Consider the following 10,812-nt stretch of genomic DNA (forward strand, 5'->3'; position numbering starts at 1 on the left):
CAAAAAGTTAAAAATTACCATTGTTTATTAAAGGAGATGTGATAAATATTTAAAAATATATATAATAAACATAGACTAAACATTATTTGAAATGTCATTTTTCAAGATTTAAATTAGTCAAAAGTGCACAGATAGGAAGTTTGTAATATGTAATTTGCATGTTAATTATGTATTTACCTCTTATCTCGAGCCTCCCATTGGAAACCACATAATGTTGCACCAAGCTGAAAGTAAAAAAAATAAAAAAGAATAATATTTTCTTTTTCAAAGAAACTTTTTAGTCATCATCACAAGTGAGGTTTGATTTCCTGTGGTAGGTTAATTAAAAAAGCATTCTGGAAACAACTTTTCACTTGCTATTTTCTCCTTTTGAGAGTAGCACAACAAACATTCGCCATTAAACAGTGATGTGACAAAAGGAACAGAAAATGTAATTAAGTAAAAAAAAAATTCCCTCCAATATGAAAGCATGTACTCCTAAACCAGAGGCAACATTCTGCGAATCAAAGCACCTGCGGATGCAGCCTAAATAGACGGGCACATCCTCCAAACTTATTATAAATTATGAACAGACTGAAAAGTTACTAAGGATAGGACATCAACAATATGTGTGTGTCTCTTAAATGGTAATCAAAATGCGTTTGTAGTCATTATGTTTTTGCAGGTTTGTATTGGAAGCGAGATGCAATTTTAAAATGCAAAGATTGGCATGGGAAACTCTATTTAGCATGAAAAGTTGAGAAGCTGCAGGAGAAGCTTGTGTGAATTCCACTAAATGCTGAATTACTGTTTATTCATTCTTACTATTCAATTGTTCTTTTGATAAACATTATTCTGTTGTTTCTTACAGTCCTCGCCATGCACGAAAACGTCCTCAAGTGTCCGACCCCTGGCTGTACAGGAAGAGGTCATGTCAACAGTAACCGTAGCACACATAGAAGGTCAGCACAAAGAAAACAGCTGATGTTTTTGTATCTTTAAGATTCTTAAGATCTTTAAGAGTTTTTATTAATACTGAGAATTAATTTATTTTTATAAATACTTTTTTCACTTTTATTTTAAACATTTTGTTGTGTTTTTGTCTTTTTATTTTTTTATTTTCTTATATGTCTATATGTGGGGTTTTTTTTAATGGAAGCCCGTTTTTGCCATAGAAATAAAACTTTTTAATAAAAATGGTATTTGACTTATCTTACAATTCACAATTTGTTACTTGCAATTCTGATGTATATACAATCAGAAATGTTAGTGAATTGTCGGGAAAAAAGTATTTATATTGTATGTATGTATATACATACATTTTTTTCTATGGTATAAATTTACTTCAACGGTTTTTATTATTATTATTTTATTTATTTAATTGTATATATATTTGTTTGTTATTTGTTTGTTATTATTATTATGTATTTATGTATTTATTTATTTATTTTCAGTTTTAGTTTTAGTACATGAGAAATGTCACCTTTGCAGAACTGGCTGAATTTTTTTTTTTTTTTTTACTATAAAGTAATATATATATATATATATGTCAGTTAAAGTTTATTTTATTTCAAGCAGCACAGGTTTCACTCAGCATTCAGTTATACTCAAATTACACTATTGATTTTTTTTTACAACTTTTCTTGCTCGTTGTAGATTTGCATAGATATTTAGCAGCAGGGGGAAAAGTTAAACTGAAAAATAAAAAGTGGTTGATAATAACATTACCACTTGACTACATCCAGAATTTGACCCCAAGAAAATTCAGTGGTACTCTATTTTGCACGGTTGCACTGACTAAAACCACCTTAAATTAAAGCATCAGAAACCTGGATATTTCCTTAAAAAGAATCATGAAGTTTCACTCTATCAAAAAAAACCCAATGACACTTAAACTAGACTATAAAACACTGTGATGTTTATTGCATAGAAACTATTGGATTGCTTTTAATTGTACAATTACTTCAGTGCACCCCAAGTCAATTAAAATAAAGTTAACAACCCAGAAGAGACTAACTTCTGATGTCTTTTTTCACAGTCTCTCAGGCTGCCCGATAGCTGCTGCAGAAAAGATCTCCAAACCGCAGGAGGATCCTGTAAAGTCCAGACAGACGGCAGAGAGGATGACGAGGTGAGAAACCTTCATCCAGGAGCAGCCCTTATACATATCCTTTATATATTCCTTTACCATCAAGCAAGCTGAAAATATGTTAATAAGTATTCTTCCTGAAAGATAATAATAGGCATCTCACCTGAATCTAAATCTAAATTAGTGTGATTTCTTATGATGAAGAATAAGCAGCAACTCAAACATGTTTTAAAAACATTAGTGCAATTCTGAAGTCTTGATGTTTTTCTTCTCTTCTATTCAGACCTTTAGGAAACATGAATAAATTTGACTTCACGTACAGATTTGCACATCCTATGGCAGCGTTGCAGGCCAGCATGGCCAAAGACATGGACAAGTACACTAAAGGCCATTTTGACTACGCCAGTTTTGACGCCCAGGTCTTTGGCAAGCAGGCTCAGATGGCATCCGAGCAGAGTCACGAATCTTCACACTTTCCTGACTGTGAGTGTCTATTCTGCTTCAAATCAAAGGTTACCCAGCATGCACTGACATTACTGTTTCAAAAAAGAAGTTGTTTTCAGTGTCATCATGTGTGACTTAGTGCATGTACATGTGCGGCATACGTTTGTGCCCTCTGCTCAATCTTTATCAAGCACCCTGATTTGGGCCAATAATCAACCACCTAGAACACCCTAGCAACCACATAACAACACTGAAAACACTCAGAACATCTTGGCAACTGCATAGCGACACCCTGGCTTCATTTGCATGTGAAAACACCATTCACATTATCTTTAGAAAAAGTAAATGTCTTTTCTGCTAACCCCAATATATAATTAATATATAATAACATTTCTAATGATATTATTTATTTATTAATCATATTCATTATTATGTATTTAACAATTATGTAGTTTTTATTATAGTTTTTATTTACATATTAATTTATAATATTTGTATAAATCATATATGTATACACGTGTGTGTGTGTATATATATTATGTGTATTTAAATTATATATGTAATTTATAACATTTATGTAAATATATAATTAATCAAATTAAGAATTATATATTAATATATAATTAATAAATATAAAATAAAAATGTATAACTAGTAAATATAATATATATATATATATATATATATATATATATATATATATATATATATGACATTATAATTATATAATAAAATAATTATATATATAATTAATATAAAATGTAAAATATAAGTAATACATACAATATACACACATATATATATATATATATATATATATATATATATATATATATATTTATATATATATATATATATTTATATATCAATTTTCTTATGAATTAAATTAAATAATGTATGAAATACAATATTATTTATTAATCATATTTACTTATACATTATTGAAATTATACATGTATATGATAATTTAATCTATAATAAAATCTATAATAAAAATGGTCATGTATATAAATAATTTTAATAATGATTTTATTTAGAGACAGAGAGAGGGAGGGTGCTCTTTTTGTATATCTTGTCTTTTCGTGTAATTGATTGTTAAAATACAGTGTAGTAAGCCATTTGTATATAAATTGAATATTAACATTAAATATGTGTGTGTGTGATTGAATGATAAATACAAATGTGTAATAATATTGCATATTAATATTACATTCAGTATATGTATAATACATTTTGAAACCTGCCTTCTACATAGATGTGGGTTTGTAGTTCCGCTCTGCATAATATGATCAGTGATGATCTTTCCCTCCCTCTCTCTCTCTCTCTCTCTCTCTCTCTCTCAGTTCCTCTTTTTCTGAGTACTAACTATTCCCACCATTTCCAGCCGCTCAGTTCCCCTGTTTTCTGGGTTCTGGTGGTCGTATGATCATGGCCGGAGACAACAGCCCTAGTCGCCATAAAGCCCAAAGCAACGCCCTCCAGTCCAACATCGCATCCGCAGCCATCCTCAACCTCTCCACCCGTTGCCGAGACAACAGCGAGGCCCTGCCCCCCAGCCGGCCCCTGGCATCATCCACAAAGGTAATCAAATTAGAGCACTCAGAAAAAGGTATTTAATGTGGTCATTCTGAAACAACTGTGATTTGTGTATGAAAAAGAGGAGTAACATCAAAAGACACTTTTTGGCACAGAGAACTGTGTAGCCTCTGGTGGCACAACAACAAGAGAGTGGGAGCTTTTTTTCTTTTACCCACACTGGCCCTAAAGCTTTAATGTACACAAAGGAGAATTTGTGTAATCACATCAAAAAGAGTTGGGAGGAATACAATCACAGCTTCCTTCTCTATGACAATTATAAGGCTTTTTGTAAAACATGTGGCCGTGCATTTAAATTCACTAATGGTAATGTTGGGTCTTGCTCTTGTTTGCAGGAGAGAGCTTTTTTTTTTTTCAAGTGCAGATGGTCGAAGACATTTTGCTAAGTAATATATTATCCTAGATAAGCTCACACAGATCCTTTGGCGTTGATCTCTAACAGCAGACGATCTATGAGAAGTTGGATTAAATCAATTGGTTGGGGGATTAATAGACATCACTCTTTTATTTCAATTAAATAAGGAAAGTCTACACTGGCCTTCAGATCATGTATGTTACAGTGTGAAAATGGATATGTGATGTTATGATTAAAAGTTGTGTTCTTTCATTTAAGCCTTGTTTTTAATAGAGCTATTATAATCATAAATATGACGTTCTCTGGCTTTATGCATTCATGAAACTATACAACCTTATTAAAAATAAGCACTTGACATTTAACGCAATTTAAATGCATAATAAAATGTAATTTTAAAATACATAATAAAAACAATACAGGATCCTAATGCTGTGTATTCTAGTAATAATTAGAAAAATAACATACTGATCCATTTAGTTTGATACCTTCGAATTACAATATATTTTTTATATATCCAGCCTCTTTTTTAAAAGAAAAACTAACTGTTGATACACATATATTAATAATAATAATAAAAACGAACTATTAAAAATGAATTAAAAAGCATGCTGGAATCATGGCCCCTTTTCCAGTCAAAATATGGAAAAGTGGCAAAAAAGAGAGCTATATAAATATGATATTAAAAATAAAAGTCTTCTGGGTTTATGCAAACATTTTTTATTTTAAAAACTGTTAATAAAATAATTGACATAGAAATATATTTACATATATATATATATATATATATATTATGTGATTTAACATAATTAATGTGAATTACTAATGTGAATAATAATAATTTGTACATAATTAAAACAACAAAAAATTAATAAAAAGCATGCTGGAGTCATGGCCTAGTGATTAGTGCATATGGGCAAAGCAAGATCGAATCCTGCATGCAACATTTTCTGTATTATTTCTTGTTTTCTCTCCAAAAAAAATGGAAATGTGCCAATAAATTGTGCTATAATATATATATATATATATATATATATATATATATATATATATATATTTTTTTTTTTTTTTTTTTTTTTTTTTTTTTATTAAACTATAAAAAACTTAAATAATAAAACGCTAAAATAATAAAAACAGCAATCCAGGATCCTTATACTGAAGATTTTAGTCAAATTTAGAAACATCCAGGCAACATTGGCGGCTTCAATCAAAGCAGGTCTTCGTCTTAGACACGGAGAGTTAAAACTGAGAAAAACTCACAGAAGTATGGCGTGAAATGCTTCACACACCTACACAGCACACAGGCCGCTCGTAGTCCCAGCACTCAGTGGGCAGAGAGCAGGTATACTGTACAAACTGAGCCAATGAATAAAACAGTGTTAGTCGATCTGTCATCTGCTGATGTCTGCGTCGAAATGTCTTTATGCATGTTAAGTATCTCGATTTCCCTGTTTGTGCCAAGTCGCTTGTTTTTTTGCTGTGGGAGAAAGATGTCACCTCACTTGTTTCTTAAAGCTGGAGAGAATCTCATCAGATGAGAAAAACTCACATCCTGCACAGGGATGAACTCGATAGGTGTGCAGTCGGTCGCTTCTAGTTGGTTTGAGAGAGAGCCATGTTTGGTTTGCAATCTGAATTATCACGATTAGTTCCCGATAAACTCTCCTTTGTTTGCTACTGTGTGGAATAATTGGTGCGTCACATTTTAAGCAGTTAACAAGTTGCATAAAAACTTAAAAGTTATGATATTAAGCAACACAGAGCTTTTAAACACACTATTTTAAGATTGTGACCTAAAACCACTTTGGCTAAGATTCACAAACTACCTTTCACTGGGGGGAGGAAGAAAACTGAATAAATACATAACTCCAATCCATATGACCATTCATTAGAAAACCTATACATATCTAATAGAAAGTGACATTATTAATCATCTGAAAATAAGATGGTGTAATTAGTGATAGGCAATTATAAATCGCGATAAATCACATCCAAAATAAAAGTTTTTATGTACATAATATATGTGTGTGTACTGTGTATATTTATTATGTATATATAAAGACACACACATAAAGCATATATTTTGAAAAATGTACATGTATATATTTATATAGTTTATAATATATATAAATATGTTATATATAAACAATATATTTTTCTTAAATATATACATGCATGTGTATTTATATATACAAAATAAATATACACAGTAAACACGTTTATTTTGGATTATTTTTGTAAAATAAAAATAGGTCTGCAACGCAAAAATTGTAAGTTTGACTGGTTAGAAAAGTAAAAGTGCACCACATTATAACAAACCACATGTTTTGAGGAACCATTTATTTTTGTAACACAAATAAGGTTGGATGAGCTGTGCACAGAATTGTAATATTCACAGTTAGGGGTTTGTTCAAGCCTCTAACCCTAATTATGAGCAACAGTAGTGTGATGTTCTAGGTTTTGGCTCAGAAAACAAGTTCAAAACTATGGGAAAAGTGCTATGGTTATCAAAGGTTGGGCATAAACAAGACATTCTATGTTTCTTTATCATTCAGGACTCGCCGATAGAGGTAGACGAGAATGGAACGCTGGATTTAAGTATGAAGAAGAAGAGAGAAAAGGCGAGGGACTCTCCTGTGATGCCTGCATTAGGAGATGCTCTTTTCACCCCACCTGAACCTTCTCTAGCCAAAGCAGGGGGTCTCCCGATCTCCCCGGCCATCTACCGCGTCCTTTACGAACAGGACGCCTGGGACACGCCACTGAACTACAGCAAAACACCTGCGCAACAAGACAAAGAGGTGAGACAGAGGCAGTTATTTACACTAGCGTTCAATGGTTTGGGTCACTGTAGCAGCATTTATTTGATAAAACTACAGTAGAAACAGAAAAATGCAGAAATATTTTTACAATTGAAAACAACTGTTTTCTATTTGAATATAATTTGTAATTAGTGCTTTCAAATTATTAATCGCGGTTAATCACATCCAAAATGAAAGTTTTGGTTTACATAATATATGTTTGTGTGTGCACTGTGTATATTTATTATGTATAAATAAATACACACACATGCATGCATGTATGTATTTAAGAAAAATATTTTGTATTTGTATATAAAAAATCATTTATATATAAATTGTAGTGTAAATATTTTCTAAATATATACTTTACTTACTATACATAATAAATATGCACATATATTACATAAGCAAAAACTTTATTTTGAATGCGATTAATCGCAATTAATCGTTTGAAACTATTTAAAATGTAATGTATTCCTGTGATGCGCAGCTGAATTGTCAGCATCATTACTTCAGTCTTCAGCGTCACATGATCCTTCAGAAATCATTCTGGGCCGGATTTCCCAAAAGCTTTGTAAGCCTAAGAAGTTTGTAAAAACGATCGTACGACTGATCTTAATATTACGGTCTGTTTCCCAAAAGCATCGTAATTAAGTAGCACTTGAAAATCATCGTAGATCTACGAGTGCTCTGGAGTAATCATAAAGCCCTAAGTGCAACGTAAGAAGACAGATTTATGCGGTCACCTGAAGGACAATCGGCAGATTACACCTTTAACTTGATTCAAGCGCAATGTGATTATAATATAAGGATTTTATTGTGCTTTATTGTACACTTTATGACTCATTTTCTTATTTTTGTTTTATTAATTTATAAATGAAATAATTAAAAAGGGCAGAAATATAGAAATACACATTTAAATTAAATGCCTACACAAAAAAGAGAATAAAATAAGTAATGAAATGTTTCAAAGACTGGGGAAAAAAAATATGTCAATGACTTGCTGAAGTGCACGAAAACCAGCTATGTATTTGATCCGAAATAACGTCTCACTCTCTATCTCTATACTGTGTATAAATAAATTAATTTAAATCATTTTATGCATTTAGCTGACGCTTTTATCCAAAGTGACTTACAGTGCATTCAGGCTAACATTTTTTACCTAACATAATATATAAATATATAAAGTATATTATATATTATTATGTAAAATATAATATTATAGACTATAATATTGTATTGTGTTATAGTTATTATATCCAAGTTGTCTGTTTGGAACGCAGCATTAGGTTAACGTCAATTAACGATAGTGTACTACAATTACGAGCCATTCTATAAGGTTATATTTCAGCACTTGATAAATGGACAGCGACTCCTAAGAAGCACTTAAAGCACAGCTATGTGCAATTGTGTTAAGTGCATTGTTAGGAAACGCATGTTAAACAATAACGAACGATCACAAAATTACTCGTAGAAAACGCTCTTAAGCTCTAAGATCAATCGTTTTCGGGAAACCCGGCCCTGATATGCTGCTCAAGAAACATTTCTTCTTATTATTGTTATATATTATTATTACAAAAAAGCTGCTTTATATCTTTTTATGATTCTTTGATAAATAAATTCTAAATTTGGGAATAGAAATATTTTGAAACATCATAAAATATCTCTATTGTCAGTTTCGATCAGTTTAATGCATCCTTGTTGAACATTAAAAAAACAAACTTGAACTGTAATATGCAAAACTCTAACAAAATTGGGTGGAAAATGTATCATGTTTAATTATAATAATGTCCTGAGGAAAGACATTCTGTGTCTAAATGCTCTTTGACTTTGTTGAACACTGCAATAGGAACATATTCAACTTAAAACCCTTGTGTTTCTATTTCTTCATCTAAACTATCTGGTTCAGTCAGCCACGACTTTAGGCGCACTGTCTCTTGCGATGTGCTGCTATGACACTAAAATTGAAAAGAAATCGCAGAAGAATGTTCCTGAAAAGCCGACAATTTTTCATTCTCTTTAGAGTCAAAGAACAAACCCAGACAGTTGTTTGTTTGTCTGGTTCTCCCTCTGACATCTGGTGCTCAAAGATACTTACCTTATAAAAAAAGTAAGTAAATCCAAAGGTTTTATGCCTATCATAAATACCACGAGGGATTATATTGGAGTTTAAATGGATATATGTTTTACTAAGTATACTTAAGCAGCATCAGACCTCTCTCAGACTATTAGTGCACGTGTGCTCACAGAACGCCGTTGCATCTTTTCTTGGAAAATCTTATGATTTTTTTGACCACCTGTCCCTTTTCTTGAAGATGGATCAGCTGGAGAAGGTGTCTCTCGAAGATAAAGTGTACAATGGAGATGCAAACATGGCAAAAAACAAGATGCTGATAAGAGACAACAAGAAAGATCTGATGAGGTAATTATATTATTTGAACCACTGTTTTGGGGTTTCTGGGTCACACGTAAGCATGATAAAGGCCCGGTTACTAATAGATCAAGAATCATAGGCTTTGTGCATCTGGTCATCAAACTGCTCTTTTTCTCTTTGCAGTTGTCCGACACCAGGCTGTGATGGTAGTGGTCATGTGACAGGAAATTATGCGTCACATAGAAGGTAAAAAGCCTTGCATATTTTTCACAATCTTTATTTTCAAGCAGCAAACTTGGAAAAAATATACGTAATAATTTTTTTTTTTTAGTGTATCCGGTTGCCCATTGGCTGACAAGACCCTGAAATCACTAATGGCTGCTAATTCTCAAGAGCTCAAGTAAGAGTCAGCTAAAGTTTCAATCCAATAAAATAAGAAATGATTTTAAAATGACAAATAATTCATGTTTAGAACTAATGTAAATATATGTATTTGATAAATTATTATAGTAACTATAATTGTACTATAATTATAAATATGTATTATTATTGTTGTTACTGTTATTATTGTCATTGTTTGTATGAATAATGCATTTTATTAATATTGTATTTAATAATTAATATTGAATAAATACTAACATTATTAATATTTATATATTAAATATTAATATTAATATTGAATACATTATTATGAACTAAACATTTTAGTTGTATTATTTTTTTTATATTAAAAAAATACAATTTTTAAATGTATCATTTAAATGTGTAAATATGAATATTTATTTTTTTGTTATTATTATATCTATTAAAACTGTTTATGTACATGCATGTGTACATATAAATATATACAAATGTGTATGTGTGTGTGTTAATTATTTAATTTATTTAATATTATATAATGAATTTTATATATATATATATATTGGCTGACAATATATATATATATATATATATATATATATATAATTTTTCTGTTTTTCTTACATCATATTAATTTATATCATTGACACTAATTTCTATTTCTTTTAAAGATGTCCAACTCCTGGCTGTGACGGTTCAGGTCATGTGACAGGAAACTACGCCTCTCATAGGAGGTGAGCCTCATTAGACAGGACATCTCTATTAAATGACCTTAGACTTCAATGAAAGATGACAATGTAGTGACAGTTTTGGATGT

General features: G+C 30.8%; 1 protein-coding gene across 5 annotated transcripts in view; it reads left to right on the forward strand.

Annotated features, from left to right (window-relative positions):
* The window catches only part of st18 (ST18 C2H2C-type zinc finger transcription factor), a 49,581-nt gene that overhangs the window by 31,142 nt on the left and 7,627 nt on the right, over positions 1 to 10,812 (forward strand). For all 5 annotated transcript variants that reach the window (XM_059525051.1, XM_059525053.1, XM_059525050.1 and 2 more), the window contains 9 exons: positions 851 to 941; positions 2,018 to 2,110; positions 2,352 to 2,551; positions 3,897 to 4,093; positions 7,016 to 7,261; positions 9,577 to 9,683; positions 9,819 to 9,881; positions 9,967 to 10,035; positions 10,667 to 10,729. In XM_059525051.1, coding sequence (XP_059381034.1) covers positions 851 to 941; positions 2,018 to 2,110; positions 2,352 to 2,551; positions 3,897 to 4,093; positions 7,016 to 7,261; positions 9,577 to 9,683; positions 9,819 to 9,881; positions 9,967 to 10,035; positions 10,667 to 10,729 — 1,129 coding nt within the window. The remainder of the gene's footprint in view (positions 1 to 850; positions 942 to 2,017; positions 2,111 to 2,351; positions 2,552 to 3,896; positions 4,094 to 7,015; positions 7,262 to 9,576; positions 9,684 to 9,818; positions 9,882 to 9,966; positions 10,036 to 10,666; positions 10,730 to 10,812) is intronic.

The sequence above is a fragment of the Carassius carassius genome, chromosome 35 (genome assembly GCF_963082965.1).
Source record: "Carassius carassius chromosome 35, fCarCar2.1, whole genome shotgun sequence".
Lineage (NCBI taxonomy): Eukaryota > Metazoa > Chordata > Actinopteri > Cypriniformes > Cyprinidae > Carassius > Carassius carassius.